At 44.5% G+C, this 26764-nt stretch overlaps 1 protein-coding gene and 1 long non-coding RNA gene across 2 annotated transcripts in view; both read right to left on the reverse strand.

The window, feature by feature from the left end:
* Positions 1–4900: 4900 nt before the first annotated feature.
* LOC108293967 (signal-regulatory protein beta-1-like) lies at positions 4901–21055 on the reverse strand. Its single transcript, XM_017515648.2, is given in 6 exon segments — positions 4901–6826; positions 7445–7559; positions 12190–12522; positions 13110–13427; positions 19174–19527; positions 20836–21055. Coding segments are annotated over 5 exon segments (1191 nt in total). The 5' UTR covers positions 20909–21055; the 3' UTR covers positions 4901–6826; positions 7445–7446.
* A 3983-nt stretch (positions 21056–25038) lies between these two features.
* The window catches only part of LOC119468966, a 21452-nt gene continuing 19726 nt past the window's right edge, over positions 25039–26764 (reverse strand). Inside the window, exon 3 of the long non-coding RNA XR_005197786.1 lies at positions 25039–26335. This is a non-coding gene — a long non-coding RNA (uncharacterized LOC119468966). The remainder of the gene's footprint in view (positions 26336–26764) is intronic.

The raw sequence follows: 26764 nt of genomic DNA on the forward strand, positions 1-26764 counted from the left end.
AAGACTCCCCGTCTCCTTGTGATGTCATCATCCTATGCCATTGTTCTGAAATGATGAATTCTACAAAGGAATTCCCATCCATAGCCCTGCTTGGAACTAGACAGGAACATTCCTCCAGCCTCCATCATCCTCCCCTTCCCCTACATTGGGGAATCTTTTCACTTTTCATTAGACTCTAAGTTCCTTGGAGGGTATTGTACTCATGGGTCAATGCCCAAGGATGCCAGCTTTGACACCAGATATAATTGAGGTTAAAATCCTGAATCCACCTCCTAGGAGCTGAGTAATCTTGGGCTCACAATGCAGACCTGTATATCCTGCAATCATCTTGACATCTTCATTAATATACTTTTAAAATTTTCTTTTTTGAGATGGAGTTTTGCTCTTGTTGCCCGGGCTGGAGTGCAATGGCATGACCTCAGCTCACTGCAACCTCTGCCTCTGGATTCAAGGGATTCTCCTGCCTTAGCCTCCTGAGTAGCTGGGACTACAGGTGCCCACCACCACGCCAAGCTAATTTTTGTATTTTTAGTAGAGACAGGGTTTCACCATGTTGATCAGGCTGATCTCGAACTCCTGACCTCAAGTGATCCACCCACCTCCCAAAGTGTTGGGATTACAGGTGTGAGCCACTGTGCCTGGCCCATTAGTATACCTTAAATATTAAAGTTTGAATTCCAGATCTGCACTCATAAACCTTATCTTCTCCCACACCATGCCTGGGATGATGGTTATTTGGTACCATCATCTTCACGTTTGTCAAACCAGGAAGGGACTCATGTTCTTTACCCTCACTTAACCACTTGTTACCGAGTAAAAGGGGCTCGCTGCCTGATGTGCTAGAAGCCAATACTGTGACACCAGGCATTTGAGAAAAGAAAAGCTGTTTTATTGCAAGTTGACTAACAGCAAGACAGGAGTCCAGCTCAAATCTAGCTGACTTCAAGGGGGCAGTTTTATTAGAAAAAGTTTAGGGGGTGGATTCTGGGATTAGTACGTGATTGGTGGAAGGAAAGGGGAGGCCTAGAAAGTCCTTGGGCATTTACAGTTATCTCTCCATGCCTCTTCATGGCTCCCATGTGCAAAACTCTGGGACATTCTTATGAAATGTGTGCTAGAAATTCAGGCTGTGACCTCAGCAAGCTGATTCTGAACAATCTCCAGTTGGCCATGTTGGTTCCAATGGATTTTAGTCAGTTTTGTCATCTTACAAATGGAAGAAGTTTCAGCACTTCAGCAAGGTGTTTTTTGCTTACCTGCTATCCTGTAAACTCAAGAATTTCTGTTAGTAACTGGTTTCTTTAACTATTTGGGGGCATAGTTTCACACGCATATCTTGCCCTAGCAGCCCCTATTGGATTTACCTCCTAAATCCCTTCTGAATTAATCTCTTTCTTCTTCTCTGTCATCATCTCTTGCCTGAATAAAAACAATTGCCTTCTTACTAGGCTACCCTCATTTTTATTTGCCCCCTGTAGTCTCTTTTTCCTTCTTCAGCCAGACTTGTCTTTTTACAACATTGATTTAATTATGTCCCTCTCCTGAATAAACATTTTTGTGGATCCTCATTAATCTGGAAGTACTATAAACAAGGCCTTCTTCCATGACTGACTTGCTCCCTTAGAGACAAAGGGATTCCCACCTTTCTGATATGTAGCACAGCCTTTTTGTCCCAGGCTGGGTTCCCTGGGAGACAGACTCTGGGGTGAAGACGAACAAGCAGGTTACTTTTCAGGGAGTACTTTTAGGATCAACACTTGTAGAAGGGAGGAGAGGGAAGCAGGATTGGGTAGAAGAAGAAGTTGGGCTGCAGTGAAGACCTCAGCTGACCTTGCATGGAACCTGGTACTAGGATGTTTCTCCAGAGTTGCTCTAAGTTAGGATAAGAGAGCGGGGCCTTTATACCATCAGGTTGATGAGTCCAATGAGATGTGGTCTGTTTCCAGACATGACCTAAACAAGGGCACTCCCTTCAGCTAAGACAATCCCAAATAGGGCTGATGCTGAGGACCGTCTTCGCAACCAAGTTCCTCTCAGCATCCATTACCCTCCTCCTGGGAACAACTTGTTCCTGTAAAGCCTTGGGCTCAGGATATTATTCACTCACTCATAGTCAGATCCTGAAAGCTAGCCCAGCTCACCCACATAACCCAAAGTTCTCTGATCCCACAGTTTTAGATTTACAGAAAAATTGAGAAGACAATATAGAGAGGCTGGATATATTTGTGCACTGATTCCCCTATCATTGGCATCTTACATCAGTATAATACATTATTATAATCAATGAACCAATATTGATACATTATCATTAATCAAAGTTCATAGTTTATTTAGATCTTTTCTTTTTACCTACTGTCCTTTTTCTGTTCCAGAATCCAGTCCAGCATATCTGTTACATTTACTTACCATATCGCCTCAGGCCCCTCTTGGCTGTGACAGGTTTTTAGACTTTTCTTGATTTTGATGACTTTGACAGTTTTGAGGAGTACTGGGCCTAATATTGCAGGATGCCTCTTCATGGAAATTTGGTGTTTTTCTCATGATTAGATTGGGGTTGTGAGTTTTTGGGGGAAGGTAGCAGAGGAAAAGTGTCACTTTCATCACATTATATTGAAGGTACATATTAGTGACATGATCTATGATTATTGATGTTGATTTATAATTGTTGATGAACTCTTGATCACCTGGCTGACATGGTATTTGTCAGGTTTTTCCGCTGTAAAGTTATTTTTTCTCCTTTTTTCCCTGTTGCATTCTTTGAAAAGAAGTCGCTCTGCACAGCCCACACTTCAGGAGTGGAAGTTATGTTCCACATCCTTTAGGATGGAGTGTATAAATAAATTATCTGGGACTCTTCTGCACTGGAGATTCTTCTCTTCTCTCCCATTAATTTATTCAATCAATTATTTATATCAGTAAGGACTCAGATATTTATTTTATACTTTGGATTATAACTCATTGCTACTTTACTTATTTTTATTTTTTTAATTTTATTTATTTATTTATTTTTTGCTGAAATTGTTCCAGCTTTAGCCTTTGGGAGCTCTTTCAGCTGGTTCCTGCACCCCTTTGGTGTACTTCAATCACTGCGGGTTTTGGTTTTGGTGTTGACTTTTTTTTCTTTTTAGCATTTTCTTACTTTCTAGAGGATGTTGAATTTTTGATGAAATGCTTTAAACAGAAAGAAGAGAGAGCAGTTTTTAAAGAAAGAGCTTGAGAATACAGCACACAAGCCAAGGGATCAAATGAAGAAAAGTTTTCTTTTGAAATCTAACACCTAGTAGAAACCAGTGGCCTCAATGATGTATTGACTCATTTAAAAACACTGACAGCCTATCATATGGCAAACACAGTTTTGGCAACTGAGGATACAGATAATCTCCCCCCAACCCCCTGATAGAACTGACATTCTATTTGAGTAAGACAGACAACTACAGGCAGTTCTCCCTTTGGTGCTGACATGTATGCATTTAACTTACCACAGTTTAGTTAAGTAATATCAGTCCCACAACACAAGTCTCAAAATTTAGGTGCCATAGTAAATTTACTGTAATTTGCATAGAGTACAAACTTCTGGGCTAGCTCTTCAGTCCACAAATCACCATGGAAATAACAAAAGCTCATCATCATCAGTAACCAGTCATGTTGCTTCTTTCAAAGTCTGTTGGTGATTGGTTCCTGTGAATCTCCTACTCAAACAGCAAAGCCTTAGTTGGGTTGCCTTCTTGTCCCCCAGTGACACGAGTCCACGTGATATTTTACAGTAATGAATAATTGAAAGAGGAATTTGGCGACCAAGATGAAGGTGCCATGAAGAAATGAGAAGTGAAAATGCTGCCAGTGAAGTTCAAATTAAATGTGAGTGGAATTCTAGAGGTACAAATAGTTGACCATGGGGGCCGGGCGCGGTGGCTCAAGCCTGTAATCCCAGCACTTTGGGAGGCCAAGGCGGGTGGATCACGAGGTCAAGAGATCGAGACCATCCTGGTCAACATGGTGAAACCCCGTCTCTACTAAAAATACAAAAAATTAGCTGGGCATGGTGGCACGTGCCTGTAATCCCAGCTACTCAGGAGGCTGAGGTAGGAGAATTGCCTGAACCCAGGAGACGGAGGTTGCGGTGAGCCGAGATCATGCCTTTGCACTCCAGCCTGGGTAATAAGAGCAAAACTCCATCCCAAAAAAAAAAAAAAAAAAATAGTTGACAATGGCAATGTAGACCCTGATACAGGAACTTCAGAGAGGCAACCAGAGGGATGTAGTAAAGGCAAACTGCCACAAATGGGAGAGGGGTGGTAAAAAAAGGGCTGAAGATATCCCAAAGGTTGAAACACCAGCAGAAAACTTCACATGAGAGGATATTCTGGAGTGATTTCATAACATTGAAAGTGCAAGAGATAAGATGTTGGAAGCTAGTTCAAACTTAGAAAGATGGCAAAACACCAAAGTATAATAGAAATGGTAGTTGATGGCTGGCGCAGTGGCTCATGCCTGTAATTCCAGCACTTTGGGAGTCTGAGGCAGGCAGATCACTTGAGGGTGGGAGTTCGAGACCAGCCTGACCCACATGGTGAAACCTCATCGCTACTGAAAATACAAAATTAGCTGTTCATGGTGGCGCATGCCTGTAATCCCAGCTACTCAGGAGGCTGAGGCAGGAGAATCACTTGAACCTGGTAGGTGGAGTTTGCACTGAGACAAGATTGTGACATTGCACTCCAACCTGGGCAACAAGAGCAAAACTCTATCTCAAAAAAAAAAAAAAAAAAAAAAAAAAAAAAAAAAAAAAAAAAAAAAAAAAAAAAAAAAAAGAAAGAAAGAAAAAGAAAAAGAAATGATGCTTGCTTCATGTATTAGCCCATTCTGACACGGCTATAAAGAACTACCTGAGACTGCATAATTTATGAAGAAAAGATATTTAATTGACTCACAGTTCCACAGGCTTAACAGGAAGCATGACTGGGAGGCTCAGGAAACTGACTATCATGATGGAAGGAGAAAAGGAAACAGGAACTTTTTTCACATGGTGGTAGGAGAAAGAGAGAGAGAGAGAGAGACAGACAGACAGAGAGACAGACAGAACAAAGGGGGAAATGCCAAACGCTTTCAAAAAACCAGATCTCATGAGAACTCACTATCACAAGAACGGCAAGGGGGAAGTCCACCTCCATGATTCAATCACCTCCTACCAGGCCCCTTTCCCCAATATGTGCAGATTACAATTTGAGATGAGATTTGGGTGGGGACACGGAGCCAAACCATATCATTCCATATCAGAAATATACAAGAAGAAGGCAAGCACTCTTTCAACTACTCTTGATACATTTTCACTAAGAAACAACACTTGAACTCTCAATGTTTCTAATAGTTTGAATTACAGTGCACAAGTAAATATTTATTTCATTATATTTTCATTGTCCTCTACATTTGTAACTGAGAGTGTAAGATTTTCTAATATTTTGACAAAAAAAGTTAAAGATCACAGAATGATCATTTTTTTGATTGAATATGGAGATTGCTTTCCTGGGTTTCAGGTTGCACAGTCGTTTCTGCAATACTGCACTGCCATGAAAAGTGAGGGCTGCCTGTATTCAGTTAATACTTATGGAAATAAGGGCTAAAGAAAAATTAGCTAGGATGAGAGAAATTAGAATGCTGGGATAGAGAAAAGAAATAATATTTTATACAGGGTAGTTTACAGAAGGTGACTTTAATAAAGTGACATTGAGCACAGACTTGAAGGAGGGAGAGAGGGAGCGGTGCAGCTGTGTTGGGGAAGAAGCAAAGAAGTAATATGATTTGACTTTTCCAAAGAATCGCTATGGCTGAAAAATGAAAGGCAGAGGAGTGGTCCCAAAAGAGATGATGCTGGCTGAGACAGGGAGGGGTGGCGGAAGTGAGAAGTGGCAGATTGTGGATATAACTCGGGAAGTCCTGCAGCAGGCTTGGACTGACCCCTGAAAACCAATTGTTGAATTATAGGAATTCTGCAATCTGGTTGTTTTAACGGTTGGTAGCTTGAAACTGGCCATGTTGGGAGTGATTACACTACAGAGATTGGCAAGCATGACAAAACAGCTTTTGATTTTTCCCTTTCAGAAAGTTCACTGTTAAACATTTACCATCTCACATAAGTGGATATAAACATTTTGGAGGCAGAATTGAATACGGGGTATAAAGGGAAGTCAAGGAGGACGCCAGGATGTTGGACTGTGGCAGCATTTCTACCATGAGCAGCAGGGCTTGGAAGGCTGCAGGATGCTAGGAGAACTAGCGTCCCCATCACAGAGAGAAGGGAGAGCTTCTTTCTTTTTGCGTGTGAGGGGTAGGACACTTGGACAAAGACGAAGGAGAATCATTTTTTCTTAAAATTGTTACAGGGGTTCATGTGTATTCAGGAGGCAATAGAGAACCTCAACAAGGCTGGGGAGTTGGGGTAGGCAGTAATCCAGAAGACAACATACCTCTTGAGAGCCTGGAGAGAGTCTGTGGTATAAAGTCAGTCCCAAGGCGGTGGATGGGAGGAGTCCTGATGTGTTTAGATTTGGCGTGTTTCTCACATTCTAGGGAGGTGCCATGAGTCAGTGCCCCGGGCCCAATCCCATGTCCCCTGCTCAGGGCCAAGAATGAAGACCCTGCTCTGGAGCATCAAGGTCTTGTGAAGGAGCAACAGGAGTCTGTGGGCAGGCAGATGTCCTGGGAAGGGAGGCATTTGGAGCTCAGTCTGGGGAATCTTCTCACCAGCTCCTCTCAGGCTAAGTCTCTCAAGAAAGGAAGGAGGCAGCAGAGACTGGGGGTCTCACATGGCAGGAAAGGAGTGAAGGAACTGTGGGAAAACACGTCTACATTTAGTCATCTGCCCATCAGTCAAGAAATGTTTCCTGAGAGCCTGATATGTCCCTGGTGCTAGTCTCCTCTTGGGATGCCTGTTCCTCAGGCAGGCCTGAGATAAGACTGCCAGCTCAGCCCTCATCCCAAGTCCTGATGCCCCTTCCTCCCTCCCTTCCACTCAGGCACACAGAGGGTCAGAGTAGGAACAGCCCTCAGAGCAGCCAAACTGGGGATTCTCAACATTATTCTACAGTGGGGATTCCTTTGACCCCATGGAGTCCCAGCAGTGGCCTGCAGGGGACCACCCACTCAGTTGTCCCTCATTTAACCCCCTCTGTCCACCTCTTCCATGGGACTCCTAGGGCACTGGGGACACCTTTGAACCTCCTTGAAGCATCCCACCTCCTGTAACACCCTTGAGGCACCCCACCTGCACACTTCCTGGGGGTTGAGAGTCTCAGGGTTCCCTGAGACTCCTGAATATCCCGATGGAGCCCTGTCATCTTCTGTAAACTCCACTGACCCTGAAGCTGCATGGCATGTGAGCTGGGCCCTCCTGCTGGCCTTGCCCATCTGGGTCAGGCTTTGTCAGTTCTCTCTCTCCCACACTTACAGTCAGGCCTTCTGTTTCCAGCAGATGTAGATGGCAAAGACACCAACCACCAGTAGTACCTTGGGGACCAGGAGGAGAGCTACAAGGAGTGGAGCAGTAGGAGCCAGTGCCGGGCCTGGAAATCAGGGAAGAAGAGGAGCCATGAGAGGGGCCACCTGGGGCCTCCACTTACCCCATCTGAGGCTACCTGTGCCCATCAATGCTCCGAAGCTTTTGAGCATGCATCCTGCTCTGGCTTCCTTGACTCCAGCCAAAAGCAAAGGCTAGGGAAAGTGGCTCCTCATTCTCACTCATCCTGTCCCAGGCTGCCAGCTTATCCTCCTGGAGGGAAAAGGTGGGGAGAGCGTGTAGTCACGTATTCATATACGTGGCAACTGGGTTCCTCACTTGATCCACACAAGCCTGTGGGGCAGGGATTATTATTCCATTCTGATGGGGAAACTGAGGCCAGAGAGTTTAGGGAGCATCAGGTGATTAGTAAGATCCAAACCTAGGGAAACCCATCACTATGTCCCCAAGGGTGACTCCTGAATCCAAGACAAGTCCAACTCCCCTGGGTCATAGGAATGATTAGGAAAGGGTAGGCAGGTAGTATGAGAATGGATTCAGAGAGAGAGAGTTACATGCTGCCCTTCTTAGCCCCAGGGGTACGGGCTTGACCCCATATTCTCATGATCTCAGGGAGTCCTCCAGGGATAAGACCTAATGAAACTTGCTGGTTGGAAAATACCTTAGTGAGTGAGGGAATGGGCCTCATGCTCAGAAAGGCCTCAGACATCATCTATCCCACCTCAACCCCAGTGCAGATGTCATCTGAAATCTTTCTGTTGGATACAGGGAGTCAGATCTACAGAAGCACATGTTTGGACTCCGCATTTTTTAAAGAAGGGGTTTGGGGTATTAAAAGTAACAAAAGTATTAATTTTTTTTAAATAAGTAAAATGGTGCTGGTGGGTCCTTAAGGAAGGAATGGAGACCTCAGCGTCTGTGGCTACTGGTGTGTGGGAGGCCAGCAGTTCTCAGCTGGGTGGCTCTCTGGGGCTTTCTCTCCCCTGAGGAGAGCTGCACTGCCCAAGCTTACTCCTTCTAGGGGGCAGCCCACATGAAAGATTGATTGCATTGGGAGTATGAAAGGCCAGCCCCTCCCCTTAATTTAAAACAACTCTACAGGACCCTACAGCCCTTGGCCTCTCTGCAGGATCAGCAGGTCTTTGTCCTGCCTGCACTGTGGCTCAGCACCTCCCTCCTCCTACAGTCCTGCCTCCTCATTTGCTGAGGCCTGTTGACCCTGATGGCATTCTAGGATGCTTCCTGCATTCCTGTATCCATCCCCAGTTGGCCTCCCAGAGAAACTGACCTTGAAAAGTGGTCTGGAAAGCAAACTCTAAAATATGAGTTTGGAATCTGATTCCTCATCAGCTGGCAATGAGGACTCCAGGGGTGGTGGTGAGTGGAGCTGGACAAGTCCTGACTTGCTGTTGTGGTGCAATTGATAAAACTTTCACTGGCAGTAAACTGGGATAGTGTAACCACAGGAAGAAAATTCCTTGGCATCAGGCTTTTGAAAACAGACTGGGAAATGGTAGTCATAAGAACTAAGGTTTTAGCTGTTGCTGGGCATCAACCCTTGGGAGAAAGACAATGAGAAGCTAAGAGTGATTGATCATGAGTTAAGGTTCAGTGAGAAGCTGAGAGTGATTGATGATGAGTTAAGAAGCCAGAGGACTTCTTGGCAGCACTGTAGATTCTTATTTCTTGGAGTCACAAGGCAGAAAGAATAGAGGATTGGTTCCTAGGCATCATAGAAGAGTAGCAGAATCACAGAGGAGAATGAATCTGAGTTTCAATGGCTGCTATGCTGGGATACGACCCTGATGGGGAAGCTGTGGGACCCTGAGATGTGGGAGAAGACATTTGGGTAAAAGCACTCAAAGATTGTCAGTTGCCTTTGGAATTGCTGGGGACAATTGCAGTAGCATAGCTACTTGTCTCTATAAATATCCTCCCCAAACCAAAAGAAGGAACAAAAGAGGAAAAGTAAATTCTACACAATTCAGGCTCTACATACTACTTGAAGAGAGAATGCCAAGCTGCAAAATGACTATGAGTCGAAAGGGAACACTCACCTAACCCTAGTGCACAGTCTCTCACTAGGCTCCCACGCCAGTGATGCAACACATCACAGAAGATGACCTACAATGCATTTTCAGACTTAGCACGTGAGACAGGATGCTACATCAGGCACACTGAAAGCACCCAAAAATGGCAGCCCTGGTCTGAGCCCCAGTGGGTGGATGGAAGTCTAAAAAGCAAATGCAACTTCAGACAGATGGTGCAGATTCATCTCTTCCTGCTCCTCCTTGAGAAATACAACTAAGAACTCTAGAAATGTCATGAGAAGCAGGCATAGGAGGACTTCCAAGGTGAAAAAGGAAGGCAGACTGACTAGGGACCTGAGGACTGAGGAACAGCCCTGAGGCCAGGCACCTGGGACACCCACCCCTCCAATATAAGCTCCCAGCCATAGAACGTGACACAAAAAAAGAAGACATAGAAAAAAGAAAAAGCCTGAATTCAATAATACAGTTTCCACTTCAGGAAACTACAAGGAGTAGAGCAAAATAAATCTGAAGCAAGCCAAAGATAGAAATTTTTAAAAAAGAGAAGAGATTAATATTTTAATAAATATTAATTAATTAATAAATAATATTAAAACATAAAAAAATACAAAAAGCATTTGAAACAGTTGTTTCTTTGAAAGGAACAATAAAATGGAAAAAAAAATTACAGCAAGCCTGATGAAGAAGAAAGCAGAAATGGCCCATTTTAAATATCAGTATGAAACAAGGGCTATCACTACAGACCCTGCAGACACCAAATGGGTTATAAGGGATATCATGAACAACCCCACAACACAGAAATATGACAACATAGATAAATGAACCAAAACCTCTTTGAAAAACACAGGTTACCAGAAATCACCTAATATGAAATGAATAATATGAATAGCCCTAAACTATTGATGAAAATAAATTCATAAATTTTTTTTTTTGAGATGGAGTCTTGCTCTGTTGCTCAGGCTAGGGTGCAATGGCACAATCTCGGCTCACTGCAACCTCCGCCTCCCAGGTCCAAGCAATTCTACCTCAGCCTCCCTAGTAACTGGGATTACAGGTGCCCACCAATATGCCTAGCTAATTTTTCTATTTTTAGTAGAGATGAGGTTTCACCAGGTTGGCCAGGCTGGTCTCGAACTCCTGACTTTGTGATCCAGCCAGCTCGGCCTCCCAAAGTGCTGGGATTACAGACGTGAGCCACCGTACCTCGCTGTCAATTCATAATTTTAGTATACCCCAAAATATTCTTGAGGTACAGATGTTTCACAGGAAAATACTACCAAACATTTAGAGATAAATTAAAACCAAATTTGGTGCACAGAATAATGGCTACAAAAGGAATTTGAGGAAATTGGAAGGTAGGCTCCGTTTTAGATGGTGTGAGAGAATTATTTTAAGAATTAATGGAATCGTATACAAATTTTAAATTTTATTAAGTTTATAATGATACTGGTTTTGTAAAAAATGTCCTCAATTATCACATCACCCAACTGTGGACTCCTCTTGAAACTGCATGTGCAGGCATGACTGAGTGAGCAGTGGATGGGACTATGCACCTTCCGTACATCTCTGATGACAGGGGACCTTGTTTGTCTTCCACTTCCTGTCTTCCCTCTTCAGCAGGCAGAGACATGGACAAATCATGATCCAGCATGGACTCAGCAGATAAAGCCAATGCCATAGGGCATGTGGGAAGGAACCTGGGCCTTCTAAAAGTCTTCTTGAATAGAGACCCCCCCCACCGGTGTTACATGAGAGAGAAATAAGATGTATTTTGTTCCTATTGGGGGGAACCCTGGTCAAATTCACGTCCTCAGTACAACGCCCAGCAGAAAGAGAACATTTCCCAGATTAGCATAAATTTGCATTATAGGCTGGTAGTGACCCTGTCCTCAGGATCTCAGACTTACCTTGATTAGATTGGACCAGTCATCTAGTCTAATGCCTTGATCTAATTGTCTCCAACAATATCCCCCATTGCTTCCCACATCCTGGTTTCCCCTTCTGCAAAACCCCAGACACACTGGGTGGTCGAAGCAGGAAAGGAGATCATAGAAGAACAGAAATTTGCACAAAATAGACCTGCAGAGAGCCGTTGTTATTGTTATTGGTCAAAGATCACCATCAGGACTCAAAGGAGGCCCCTGCTTTGACCACTCATGGTCACCTGGGGGCCTGTCCAAGCTTAAACTCCACTTGTCTTTCTGAAACTCATACAGTAGATGCCAGAGTTTGCTGGGGGCAGGTCACAGATATTAATGGAAAAGATTAGGAAGGAGCAGACAAGGCAGAGGTCAGAAGGAGTAGGGAGGAGGCAGGGTGGGCTGATGAGAAACGCGGGTGTAACAACTGTCAGAGGAAAAAAGCCAGAAGCAGGATGCAAAGAACAGATGATACCCTTGCCTCCTTTCTTTCTCATTTGGTATATATTTATGTCAAATAATCTATCAGATTGTACCTCAAACTCTTGCTAGTGATGACTCTTGGAGTGTGAGATTTGGGAGAATGATGCTGACTTTAAAATTCCACTTTACATTTATAGAGTTCTAGCTTAATTTATGATAAGCATGGATATTGCTTTTAACATCAAAGAAAAAGATAAAATTTAAAAATGGTAAGTAATCACACCATGGGTGACATCTGAGCCTTGTTCCTTCCTGAAGGCTGAGACCTCCAGGCGAAGGCTTTTGCTGACTGCCGGCTGCCCATCATGCTCCACCTGGCAGGTGAGCACCACACCATCCCTGTGGACACAGGTGTTCACCAGGATCCAGCTTGCCCAGTTGTAGGTGCCATCCTTGTTCTCTATGAGGGTTGAAGCTGTTTCTGTCCGGGACACATTTCCATTCTCCAACCAGGTCAGCTGTAGGCTCTAGGGGTAGAACTTCTTCACCTGGCAGGTGACGTTCACCTGGTTCTCTGCTCTCATGGGCTGTTGAGTAACCTCCAAGGTGGGTGGAACTGAAACAGCACAGGGCAGAAACTCTGACCTTGTGGCACAGATAGGTCACAGGGAGGACTCCATAACTTAGCTCCCACCACCATGGTGAGGGTGTCCCCAGGACAGTGCTAGGGAGTCAGCAGGTGCTCAGGCATTGAGGGCACTTTCTGCATATGAGTGAAATTACTAAGCACAATATCTTGCACACAGCAGGTGCCCAAGGACTGATAGCTCCTACTAGACTAAGAATGAGTGAAATCTACATGCACAACCCCTGGCATACAGTTAGAATGTAAGGACTGCAGCAAAATCAGTGAAATCACCAAGCACATACAGATTTGGCTTCTAGAAGGTGCTCACTAATTGTAGTTGCCCTTGGTGAAATAAATGAAACTCTCCAGCTCAGGGCTTAGCACATGGTTGCTGGTCCCTGGACAGCTGCCATTAAAATGATGATAAGTGACGGGCACACTTAGGTGCATGGGAGGTGGGCAGCACAGTTAGGGATTAGATTCTAGGCCATTCAAGCTCTGGAGCAATGGCCTGGGGAGTGGGCAGTGGTCTTGGCAGCCAGGTGTGGGATTGCCTGGGGGTGAGGATCCTCTACCTTGAATGGCCTCAGACAAGCTGGCAGTCCCACGAAGAGGGTCCCCCTGCAAGGTGATGTGGGCCACCTCGCAGATGACCTGAGAGCAAACGTCCCCACGGGTCAGTCCCACCCTGGCTGTGCTGCGGATGCTGTAGGACACGTTCTCTCCTGCGGGGTCCACGGTGGTCTGGAGGGCTGAGAGCTCATTCCCATTTTTGAACCATTTCAGGGTGATGTCTCTGGGGGAGAAGCCGTGGGACTCACAGGTGAAGCTCACTGTGTCCTCAGGTGTGACCCTCTTCGCAGGGCCTGACACCACGGGGGCAGAAGCTTTGGCTACAAAAGGAGCATCGATAAACAGCAGACATGACTGAGATGACCATCACTAACGATGAGTGCGTGACACGCTAAGAACCTTCATGGACATTAATTTTAATCCTTCTAATAATGTGGAAAGGATGATGTTCTTATTCTCATTTTACAGAGCAGGATGCAAAGGTTGGAGAAGGACCAGCACCAGGTCAAGCCGTGAGTAGGGGCAGGCCCAGAGGGAAGTCCAGGCCTGAGTTCAAAGTCCTCTCCACACAGGGTGACTTCCACCAATCTGGGCATAGGAACAAAATTAATAATTAGTGTCCCTCCGTGTTATTAACTGGCTCTAGCTGGCCTTCGCCAAAATCTCAGCAACCTCAGAGAGGGCGTTTCTAGAAGCCAATGCGGAGAACAATAGCAAAGTGGTATTACTGGGAGAGCTGTAACCAGGCTGCTCAGCCCAGGAGAGGCGTGGCCTGGCATACCCAACTCCTTATCTGTAAAATAGGAGGACAGCGTTTCTACTTCCTGGGATGTACCCAGGATTAAATGGGGGCAATGCAAGCAGTTTGCTCTGGATCAAACACTAGAGCATGCTTCTCAAAACTAAACACAGGTCTATCTTTAACCTAGCCTTTATGAATACAGAGGTCTCTCTTTGGTTATTATAAAAATATGAATTATTCCTTATTTTTATTCTTTTCACAAATATTTCAGTCTGTCAAAAAGGCATTAATTAAGGCTAAAGCTTTAACGTGGAGCCAAGCGTTTGTAAGAGCATTGCACTCACAGCTGCTAAAGGTCAAGCCACATGATGCTGCTCTAGACCTAGATAACAAGTGAAGCCAAGGTCTGCGGGTGTTGATCTCTCTCTCATCCTGGAGTACTTTAATTAAATAACCAATGAGAACAGGTTTACAGTTTAGGTTTTTTGACCAGCCAATGAACTGTTTCCAAAAACAACCTCTGTGAAAGTCCCCTATAAGAAACCTTTCCTGTATCGCCACATGGGACACTATTCAGGGTTTCACCGACTCAGTGCATCCAAATTGCAACTCTTTATTTTTCAAATAAATGCTATTTCCTTTGGCCTTTCTAACAATCGTGTTTTTAGTTAGCAGGCCTAATCTGCTGCAAGGCCTAAATTTGAAAAGAGGACTTTTTTTTTTGAATCTGGATCATCAGTTAGGTCAAGATTGGATCAAAAACAACCATCACGGAGTACTAAGAAACCCAGAGGTGGTTAATTTTTTCATTGTTAATTAATGACAAGAGGCAAAGACCCAGGCCACCCCAACAGGCAGAAACATATTCTGGGTCCTGAAAGCAAACAAATTGGAGAATCAGAACACGGAGGGTGGTTTCTCCCTGTAGATGAGCTTTAAGGGTGTCTGCAAAGTGCTAACTGCTACCTTGAACCTTCTACTGTTGTTCCAGAAAGCACGTATTACACGTTTACCTTTGCAAATATTAACTTGCTTTCTAACACGTGTGAAATATTTTGAGGGCACAGTAAGGAGGGTGTCACTTGAGATGTCAAGTCTTTGAGACACCAGCAGTCCCTAGAGGGCTGAGATGCTGTCTTCAGTTCCGATTTATTGAGGGCTTCTTGGCAGCCTGACATTGGCTGCTCTCTCTGTACCTCTCAGCTCTTTAATCCTCCCTCTAATTCTTAGAGGGGGTCCTCGTGTGAGCCCTTTTGTAGGGTGAGACTCTGAAAGGATGCTTGCTGGCCAAGGTCCAAGAGTAGATAAAAACCCCACCCTGGTAAGACGAGTGAGGGTAAGTTCAAGTGCATAGCCTGGCATGTAGTAGGTGCTTAATAAATAACCCCTGAGACAGTAATTATGAGGTTTGGTCATCGCTGCTTCTGAAGCTTCATAGCTATTCTTTAGGCAACAGAGCAAAGAGGAGCAGAAACGCCAAGGAAGGGCTCAAGCCCTGCTCATTGCAGCTGCCAGAAAAAATCCCAAATGATGAAAGGAGCAGCAACCACCACGTTTGGTGATTTGGCTTTTGAATAAAATCGCAGGTGAAGCTGGAAGCATTTTGGAAGACGGAGGGAAAAGATACCTCAGTGACATCTGGTAGTGCTGAGGCAGGAAGGCTTCTGGGTCTGAGGAATGAGGATTTGCTGGAACTCTAGCACGTGTTTAGATACAAACATTTTCAAGACAGAAGGTTCCCCAGCACTGAGGCTGGATCTGAGTGAAGCTTTGTCCAAGTCTCCTATCTTGGGTCCTGAGGCCAGTAGCATGGGAGAGGTCCTGCCCAGGCTTATGGGGCCTCCTGATATGTTCCCAGAATGTCTGTTTTGAAGGACCCATGCCCCCAAAAGCTGTTCGCAAAGCCCCCAAACCTGGGGCACCACTTTTGCTAGGTGGCTATGTATGAGTATCTTCTAGAGTCATTAAGAATTTTAGGTATCCAGGCCCAGGTTAGACCAATTAAACTGGCATTTTAGGGAGGGATCCTGGGTCCAGGTTTGTAAATTTTTGTTTTGCAAGTTTCCCCAGTGATTCTAATGAGCAGCTAAGGTTGAAGGCCACTGGACCCCAACCCTAACCCCATTTATACCTGGGGCCTAGAGATGCACTGACCTATCTGAGGTCACACAGCTTCACCCTAACACAGCTCACATTTATTGAGCATTTACTGGGTGCTAGGTGATGCCCTAAGTATTTTACATGATTTAAGTCCTTCAGACTCTGCTCAGTTTGTGAGGTCAGTGTTACCATCAACAGGTGAGGACATTGAGGCCTATGGTGGTGAAGTGCCTTGTCCCAGGTCACAGAGCCAGGAAGTGGCAGAGCCTAGAAGTGGTCCAGGCAGCTGGGATCCTGCCCGTGCTCTCCTAACCACCATTCTGCAGAAGCTCAGTCATGAGCCAAACACCACCACCATTAGGAGCTCTGCGCACATCCTCTCCAATCCTCACAGAACCCAGAGTGGGGCCATGATAATCAGTGTCGCACAGATGGGGAAACTGAGTACTCAAGGGAAGGCAAGACTGGCCCAAGATCACACGATCTTGAAATAACCCCTCACTTTGGGGGTGCCTACAGTGTGCTAGGTGATTTACAGAGAGAAACTGAAATGCTTTCCACTTTCCTAAAGGAGTCCATGATCATCCATTCTACAGATGAGGAAACTGAGGCCGAGCAAAATGAAGGCTCCGTCTCCTCATCCCCCATGTGTCCCAGTGGGCATTTCCTATGTCCCACCATGCACTTATGTCCATTAACAGGGAAAGTGTTTTAACTTCTAGAGCCCCAACACTGACCGCTACCTCAATTGTCCCTTTGAGATTCTAGACTTCATGCAATGTTAGGGAGAAGCCTCCCTCCTGGGTGCCCAGGCCTGGTTACCTTGTTGCCATAAACCAAAGATAGTGGGCTGCTGACAGCCAGAGGGGACAATCTAAACTTGTTCACATGGGCCTCAAACACTCTCTAGGAAATGCCTCATCTCATCCTTAGTCCTCAGCACCATGAGCAGGCAGGCACGTGCTCTGCTGGGCTGCAGGAGACTCCACTCTGCTCCATGGATGCTGCTGAGTGAAGGAGAAACAGCACAGCAATGGGGAGGGAGAGCCCTGAAGACTTCATGTGTGCTGAGACCCGTCCTTTAGGAACAGGCTTGATATATCATGAGACATGTGCAGGACCTTTCTGATGGGAGTGTAAAGCCAGCGCCTCCCACTCCACAGGGCTTCTTGTTTTGTTTTTAATGCTTTTTGCTGTAGAACTGAACAATGCAAGAGTTTAGAAAGAGAGGGTTGGGGCATTTCTCCACACTTGAAAAACCATAGCCTAGTGTTGCAGGGACAAGGGCTGCGAGTCAGGCGGGGGTTCAAGCCTTGGCTGTCTGACCTGCTCCCAAATCAGGTCTCCTCTCTGAGCCTCAGTGTCCTCATCTTTAAAGGAGGTAGCAAATGGCTCCTCCCTCATAGCACTGGTTATAAGGAGACTCTGGCACAGCTGTTGCTCCCTGGCCCCCTTCCCCGCCTCCCTCTTTTCTCACCCAGCTCATCATTTAGGCTGAGAGCATGGCAAAGAGGAGTGAGCACTTTACTAGGAGTTAGCAGATCTGAGTCACACCTGAGCCACCACTGGCTGTGACTGCCTGGGCCGGGGAGGCACCATCTGGAAACTTCAGTGTTTTTGCCTGTGTGATCTGCACAGTCAGGGTAAAGCCGTCTTCCCTAAGTTCAAGTGTTGTGGGGAGCCCTCATTGCTACATCATCTAGGACGGAAATTAGGCAACATTCTCAAACATGAAAACACACTATCCTCTGACCTAGAAATGCCAGTTCCAGTGAGAATCTCCCACCAGAGTAGGCTGACACATGTACAACATCATCCACTGAAGGATTGTTTTAGTAACTCAAGGTTGGGAGTAATTTACATATCCATCAACAGAAGGCTGTGGAATAAATTTTGATATTTCCATCAATGGGAGGTTTCTTCAGCTGTAAAAAAAAAATGGAGCAGCTCTCTATGTCCTGATGTGGACTCGATACAGAATGACAGGACTTACATGTGGGAGAAGTTTTTCAATCACCAACGGGCTTTCATGTCTGAATGTGAGGAGCATTCCGAACCTTTGGGAAACTGATGAAAAAGAGAAATGCTGGCTCTCTGACCCGTGGTTCTGTCTGAGGAACTTTTATTTAGCACCTATGATGCACCAGGCCCTCCTATGGAGACAGCATCTAACAAACACTGGGGAAGGAAGGAGACTGTCTCGATTCAGATACGGACGCTGGTTCCAATTCTGTCAATAACTGGCCCTGTGACCATGGACAAGGACCCTGTCATCTCTTTGTTTCAGTCTCCCATGTGTAAAGAGAGTTGGCCTGGATGGTCTGAAGGTCCTTCCTGTGCTGACGTTCCAGGATTCAGGAGTTAGGACGAGGATCTTGGGTCTCTGGCAGGAAACCCCAAATAAACATAATTGCTGCCTTAAATGGGGAACCCCTAAGTCACCCACATGTGGGACCTCTTTCCTGAGGGGAGGGACATTCTGAGATGACACAGCTCTGCTCAGAGCCCATGGGGACTGTGTGACTCAGTCCCCGAATCACACAAGGGTTTCCCAAATGGACGCACAGCAAATGCCAAACTTATGGGCATCTATTCCCACGAGGCCGTCAGATTAAACAGTGAATCTGTGCCTCCCAGGAATGTTCCTGTGTGATGTTTCTGAAGATTAATTAAAGAAAACATGATTTACCCTCTCCATGCTCTGGATGGATTTCCCCTCTTTACAAGAGAAGAGAATGTAAGCTTGGTGGGGGAAGAGCTATTGGCGGTTTCATTCACCGCTGATTGCACAGCATCCAGGCAGATCCTGCACACAGTGGGTTCTCAGTGAGTGCCTGTTGCATAAAGAGGAGACTTGGCCACTCTGAGGGACAAGCATTCCCTGGAGGCAGAAGGCAAGATCCAGCCCTGTGCCTGGGCAAGTCACTCAACTTGTCAGTTCCCTCATCTATGGAACCAAAGGGCTGGGTCAGATTCGGAAAGACAAGAGCTGTAGAGTCACAGACTAGGGACACAATCATTCCCATCATTTACAAGACAGGGAGCCTCGAGCGATACCATGACATCTCTAAGCCTCAACTCATGTGATCTGTAGACAGGGCTGACAACAGATCATAAAAATGAGCACCCACCACCACACCTGGTCATTGCTCAAAGAATGGAGGGTGTTATTATTGACTTATTGTCACAAACCAGGGGACAAAGGAGGCCCACACTGTACTCACCCCGAACAGACAGCTCAGTGCCTGGTCCAGACTTCAACTCCGTATCAGGGGTCCCTTTCCGGAACTTCACACAGTAGTAGGTGCCGGCATCTGCTGGGGTGATGTTACTGATGCGGATGGAATGGTCCATGTTGTTTCTCTTTGTCTGGTCTGCAACAGTTGTTACCCGGGGGAAGTAGCCTTCTTTTTGAGTGTAGATTAATTCCCGGCCTGGTCCAGCTCCTCTGAACCATGCAGTGGGCCCCACAGGGACCAGGGAGGTCACAGTGCAGAGCAGAGTGGCCGTCTCTCCAGCTGCGACTGACACAGACTTCTCAGGCTGCATCACCTGCAGCTCCTCCTCACCTGCCACTCCTGAAAAGAGGACAAAACAGTCATGTATTTATCCTGACTTGATCTTGCATGTTTCTCCATGTTTATCAAAGGCTTTAATTGACTGGGCGCACATAGGGAGCAGTCTTGAGCTCAGCACACTACATGTATTGTCTCATTTAACTCTCCCAACCTGGCCTGTAACATAAGATTGTATTTTTTTTTTTAATTATACTCTAAGCTCTGGCGTACATGGGCAGATCATGCAGGTTTGTTACATAGGTATAAACATGCCATGATGGCATGCTGCATCCATCCCTCTGTCACCTACATTAGGTATTTCTCCTAATGTTATCCCTCCCCAGTCTCCACACCCCCTGCTATCCCTCCCCTACCCCCCGACCCCTCAACAGGCCCCAGTGTGTGATATTCCCCTCCCTGTGTCCATGTGTTCTCACTGTTCAACACCCACTTATGAGTGAGAACACGGGGTGTTTGGTTTTCTGTTCCTGTGTCAGTTTGCTGAGAATGATGGTTTCCTGATTCATCTACGGCCCTACAAAGGACGTGAACTCATCCTTTTTATGGCTGCATAGTATTCCATGGTGTAAATGTGCCACATTTTCTTTATCTAGCCTATCATTGATGGGCATTTGGGTTGGTTCCAGGTCTTTGCTATTGTTAGCAGCGCCATAGCTTTCACCTCCCAGCCTGCAACACTTTGTTATGGAAGCCCTAGGAAAGGAATATGGACCCAGGAAGCAGCAAATGCAGCACTGCTTAAAGAGGAGGAAGCCACAGAGAAATGGGTGGTAAGAATCAGGTCACAGGGGAGGGAGGAGCACGGAGGGACACAGGACAGAGTAAGGAGCACCCTTAAGAAGGACAGTGGCTGAACATCCCCAGGAAACACTGCACCCCTGCCCTACTCAAGCAGGCACCATTTCAGACTTCACTTCCTCTGGGTGGTGGTTACAGAAGGCTGGGCCTGGAGCCACACAGCCTTCTCAGGCTGTCTCTGAGCTCGCTCTGTCCTTGGGTAGGTTGTTTGGCCCCAGAGTCTCAAGACTGGTAAAGATTTAAGTGATGATTGTCCTGTGTTTGTCAAATGAAATATTATCAAAATGTAAGTAATTGTGGTGGTGATTCAATCATCCTGTGACTCCAAACCTCTGGTAGCCGGCTGCTGATCCACAGAGAAAGCACTCAGCTCCCCGATTTCCTGCTCTTAGGCCCGATCTTTGGCCTTCCTTGGTAGCACTTGTGGTTGTTTGGAATTTCTGGAAGTCCAGGGGCAGAGCATGGCCATGCAGGCCAAGGGAAAGGGTTCTAGCCCAAGGCAGTGCTCACCTGTGAGTCCCAGCAGTAAAGTCAGCAGCAGGAGAGGACCAGGAGGGTGGGGCCAGGAGGCTGGGTTAGGCATCCTGGAGACCTCAGGAGCCTGCTCTGTTCAAACGTCTGTGCTGGGGAGATGCCAGGCTCTGCTCTGAAGAGAGAAGACAAGCCCTTCCTTCTTCATTCAAGAGGAAGTGGCTATGATGGTGGGGGATATCACAATCTTGCTTCTAGATTGTGACATACAAATCAGGCATGGCAGGCAGCTACAAAACACGGTTACTCATGCTCCATTTGCAGGAGAATCAGACAGGCTTATCTGAAATAATGCTTCCTCTTCAACTGAGGCCTGAGTTATCTCCACATGGTGCCCCTCCCTATTTCAGATATTCTTGGTGATTTGCCAGTTGGGGGTCTTGTGCCAAGAAGATCTGTGGTTGTGAGCTGTGCCCTACATGCTCCATCTCAAGACACTAGGATGTGGTTGGCTTGTGGCTTTGTTCTGTGCCAGTCTCAACCAAGTGCTACTCAGCAGGGGGCAGGAGGAGGGAACACAGGACGCTCTTGATGTTGAAGAGGAAACAAGTCTGCTCCTGAAATGATTCCTTATTCTAACCTTTTATTGATATGACTAGTGAAACGTAACCCAAATTCAGCCTAATCTGGACTTTGACACTTTCACTTGCCTGCATCCGGCAGAGGGAATCATTTCCCGAATTCTTCCAGGAGAGAGAGTAGTTTTAGTTTAGTGAGCATGCATTTCGTGGGGTGAATGGAGTGAAGTGAGGAATGTGGTTTTTAAAAACAGGATAGGTTTATGATTTGGGAGAATATGGCAGACAGGTTTCTGAGGCCATCACATCAACTTTAATACTCTTTGTTCTGCACGGAGGACCTACTTCATTCACTGTGTTCAGATGGGAAATGGGGGGAGAGTAAGTATAAATGCGCTGACTAAGAGGATGTGCTAAGGAGTTGGGGAAGTCAGTGGGGCCACCTATGCTCAGTTTTGTTCTCTAAACTGGGGGTTATAATTGTGTCATTGCACTGTTATCATGGAGATTAAAGACAATAATGACTGGACCATGCCTGAAGCCCAGTGGGTCATTACTGAAACTCATGGTGCCAGCTGAAGATGGGAAACTCAAATGATGCTTTTGAATGGATCCCTACTGCATGGCGTGGCTTTCTTCCAGGAACCCAGGTCTCCTGAGACCCAGATTATACAGTGTATCAATTGCTTTCACTTGGATTCTCTGCATCCTGCTCCGTATAATCCACAGATTAATTTGTTCTTTCACAATTTCCAGCTGTGTGACTTTCAAGAAGACACTTGACTTCTCTGAGTTTTACATTGATTTTGATTGCGTGTGAATAGAGGTTATAACATGCACCAACATACACCTTGTAGAGATGTGGTAGAAACAATGTAAACCATAATGAATGCTTGACTCATAATTTTAACCAAAAAATGTGGCTACAGTTTGTTTTTTTATGGGAAGAGTTCACTGCTTTCCTGCCACAGTCAGCCACCTTGTTAGGAGAAATGGTTTCTCTTGCGTCATCTATGATTAAGAAAGACCTGTCTGGAAGTCTCTCTGTCACATGCTGGGTTTTAGATGCTTCATCTGATATCACTAATTGTCAAATGTGTCAAATGAAATTGTAAAGGTTATTATATTTTCATTCAAAGTTCTGTTCAATGTGGCAAATGTGCACAGGCTGAAATCTTCCACTCCTACTTCATACCCACAAAAATGAAAATGAAAAAGTATAAAATTGTATTAATCCATGTCAAATTACACTTAAAAACAAGACAATAGTGTCTATGTGACATGAAGGAATAGTAGCACCTATCATTTATTGGAGATGTCCTGTGCCCCAGATATCAGTTATGTCAGTTATCTCATTAACTCATCAGTGCTAGGTAAGAACTGCCACTAACCTACCTCCTTCTACAGGTGAGAAAACCTGAGTCTCACGGAGAGTTATGGATTTGCTCAAGATCACTTAGCTTTTAGAGCTAGAACAGAGGTTGCCACACTCCACAGACTTTACTTTCAATGTTTGCAGTATAAAATCTCTCACAGGAAAAAAGAGACATCTCTTAGGAAGAAGCAGAAAATAAGCTATGGCCTCAATTAGGAACAGACCCCACAGTGAGGCTGTGGCAGGTACCATGCTCCATGAGGTCCTGACAACAATTGATCACGAGGGGTGGGGCATTACTCCTGGCAAGACGGCAGTGCAAACAGGAATAGCTAAAGATTTGGGAAACAGCAGATCCATGAGAGATACCTAACAAATCCAAGAACAACAATATGTCAAAAAACAGCAATCAAAAAAACTTCACAACTGAGGACATATGACAAAATAAAATACAAAAAGATCTTTAAAATTAGTGTATGTAGTAACTATAAAGATAGCAAAAGGGAAGTAAATCCCTAAAAATACATCAGGGATGTATGAAGCAGAAATAGGCAGGCATGAAGTACAGGTATATTGGAAAATAACAAAAAAGATACTTTGCAAATGAAAACATAATTAGAGAGGACAGCATTAAAAAATGTAATAGGTTGACTAGGTGACTATATACACATAAGTAGTAAGTTAGTGAGTTGGGGGATCATGTGGGGCAATCACTTAGGATCCAGCACAGAGACACACCCAACAGAGTAATGTAAATAGGTATAAATATAGGAATAACATAGGATATCTCACAAAACATGTCAAAAAAAAAAGTTGCCAGAAACAGGTGAGGAGCTGCAGGCATGCAGAGAAGTGGCAGTGCCCAGGGCTGGCTCTGCTGACACAGTGACGATGACACTGCAGATATTTCACTGATTTAGAATGGGAGACAACTAATAGACCAACGTAATCCAAAGTCAGACATCCAGTGGCACCACTTTTCCTTTAATTCTTTGGAGTCAGTGCAATCGCCATCTATCTTCTCTGTGAACTGCCCAGCAGTAGCTTTCTTGCCTGTGTGTTGACAATGACCTCATTGTCAGGTGATTTTTGGGCAGTGAAGAATGTCACTGGTAGAGAAATTATTGGACTATGTTGGTGGAATCACACTGCTGAAGATAGAAAGGGCCTTTAGGAATTTGAGTCCAGGGAGGCACGCTGTCAAGAGGGTAAAACTGTCTTACAGGCTGAATAAAGAGTGTTCTGATTGGGACTTGTTGCCTGTCAAGTGCTTTGAGTGATATTTGCCTTTAGTGCCTGGTTTGATTGGGCTCTGCAGCCGCACACAAATCTCATCTCGAATTATAATCCCCATTTGTCAAGGGAGGGACCTGGTGGGAGGTGATTGGATCACGGGAGTGGTTCCCCCATGTTCTCATGATAGTGAGTGAGTTATCACAAAATCTGATGGTGTAAAAGTGTTTGACAGTTCATCCTTGCTCTTTCTCTCTCCTGCCGCCATGTGAAATGTTCCCTCCTTCCCCTTCCTCTTCCACCATGATTGTAAGTTTCCTCAGGGCTCCCCAGTCATGCAGAACTGTGAATCAATTATGCCTCTTTTCTTTATAAATTACCCAGTCTCAGGTAGTTTTTTTTGTTGTTTTGTTTTGAGATGGCTCTGTCACCCAGGCTGGAGTTCAATGGCACAATCTTGGCCCACTGCAACCTCTCTGCCTTCCAGGTTCAAGCAATTCTCCCACCTCAGCCTCCTGAGTAGCTGGGATTATAGGCACCCACCTTCATGCCTGGGTAATTTTCATATTTTAGTAGAGATGGGATTTCCCCATGTTGGCCAGGCTGGTCTTGAACTCCTGATCTTAGATGCTCTGCCCACCTCACTCTCCCAAAGTGCTGGGATTACAAGACTGAGCTACTGCACCCAGCCTCAGGTAGTTCTTTACAGTAGTGTGAGAACAGACTAATAAAGCTCTTTATAGTAGTGTGAGAACAGACTAATACAGAACAGACTAATGGCATCCAGTGTTCAACCACTTTACTCTGAAGGAAAGTGATTGAATGTCAACCACTTTATTCTGAAGGAGAAGTTCAACCACTTCCCCTTCAGAGTAAAGTTGTTGAACACTGGATGTGATGAGACTTCCCAAATAGAGGGAGGAAGTTTATATGTTTTATTATGTTGGGGGAAAACCTAAGAGATTCCCGATTCTGAAACTTTTAGATCTCAGTTTATATTGCAACAGAAAGCATTGGCTTTTTTTTCCCACTTAATTTTATTTAAAACAAAGAAAATACTTTTCATATTGTTTTTATTTTCTTTCCAGCACTTGGGGCTCAAAACTGTGTTGTCACTATAAACGTCAACATTTGGTTAATGGTAGACAGAGGTATGCACATGGTCATGTAATATCAATATATCCCAAATTAACCAAAGTGTGTTTATTGATATATGTAATGAAGGCCTTTGCAATTTGATCCATAGAGCATAGGATGTTCTTAGTCCATTTCAAAGCTCTAGGTGTTTACAGATTATTTCTTTAGATTATTTTCAGAAGCAAGTTTTGTTTCCATGGTATGAGTGAGCACTTTGGCTTATGGGTAAGTTAGAAATAATTGTTATTTTTTAATACGTACTTCATGGTAAAATTTCTTAGAAATACACAAACAAGTAAAAACCAAGTTTAGGCCATTGGTACTATCTAGTTTCTAAAATTTTGTTTATTTTCATTTGTAAGAAGTCATTTACTTAAGGCCCAATTAACATAAATGAAATCATCATAGTTTATGTTTCAGGAATACCAAGAGATTGGTGCTGTTGTATTTATTGTGTAAAAGGCTAACCAGATTTTTCTTTGGAACCTCCTGGAGCTCTTCAATGCTCTTTGACCTAATGATATCTATGTTTTATGACTAAAAATGAATTATTCTTATGTTTTAATGAGAATAATCATTTACATACTTCACATAATGAGTAAAGACACTTTGTTTTATAAACCTATATTCTTTCTTACTATAATGAGAATGTTACATATCACGCATTTGTATGAACGATATTTCTTAAAGCAATAGATGTTATTATAAACTAAATAAATGTACAAACTATTGTAGGCATCTGTAAATTGTGTTGTAGGTATAAACTTGGTGGAGTCTCTTAATCAGCAGATTATGTTGTGAATACATATGTACATTGTTAAAATATATTTAAGATGTTTTGCTGATTTTAATAAGCTTCTTTATTGAATGATAAATTTGAAGGTGCAAAATGTTATGTTTACCTACATATTTATATAAAAGTGTATTGTGTACAAAGCAAAAAAAGAAATATTAATAGCTGAAGAAATATAATTCAAAGTAAAACATACCAGCAGTTGAAAGAGGAATATTTCTTCTCATGAAAATAGCAATTGGCTTGGAAGGTGTGAGCCATAACATTTCATGCCTCCAAAACATCACAGTTTGGAATACAGGACTCAGAAACGATGCAATCGTATCAGGAAGATCGCAGATCTGTGCTTGGAGCAGCAAGGTACCTTCCCAAGGAAGAAACTGTCAAGGCGTTCTCAAGGAACTCCAGTCTTTCAATGAAGATCTGCTAAAACATAGATGCTTTTTGAGTAAAAATTGTTTGTGGCAATCACGAGCAGAATTCACTTTCAACTTTAGATTGACTTGGTGCAGCATGGATAAAATCTGAGGGCCTCAGAATGCTTCTACTCATAGCAGACAGTGAGGTGGAGTTGGCATAACATGGGAGACAGGAAAGAGGAGAAAGAGAGAAGAGGGAGCTCCTAGGCTCTTTTAAACAATCAGAACTTGTAGGTACTAATAGACCAAGATAGCACAAAGTCATTCATGATGACTCCACCCCGTGACCCCACCTCCAACATAGGGGATGAAATTTGACATTGAGATTTGTAGGGGGAAAATATCCAAACTATATCATAGGCTTAAACAAAGATGAAGGAACTTTTTTTTCTTTTTTTTGATGGAGTCTTACTCTGTCACCCAGGGTGGAGTG

The sequence above is a fragment of the Cebus imitator genome, unplaced genomic scaffold (assembly GCF_001604975.1).
Source record: "Cebus imitator isolate Cc_AM_T3 unplaced genomic scaffold, Cebus_imitator-1.0 Scaffold18, whole genome shotgun sequence".
NCBI classification, from domain to species: Eukaryota; Metazoa; Chordata; class Mammalia; order Primates; family Cebidae; genus Cebus; species Cebus imitator.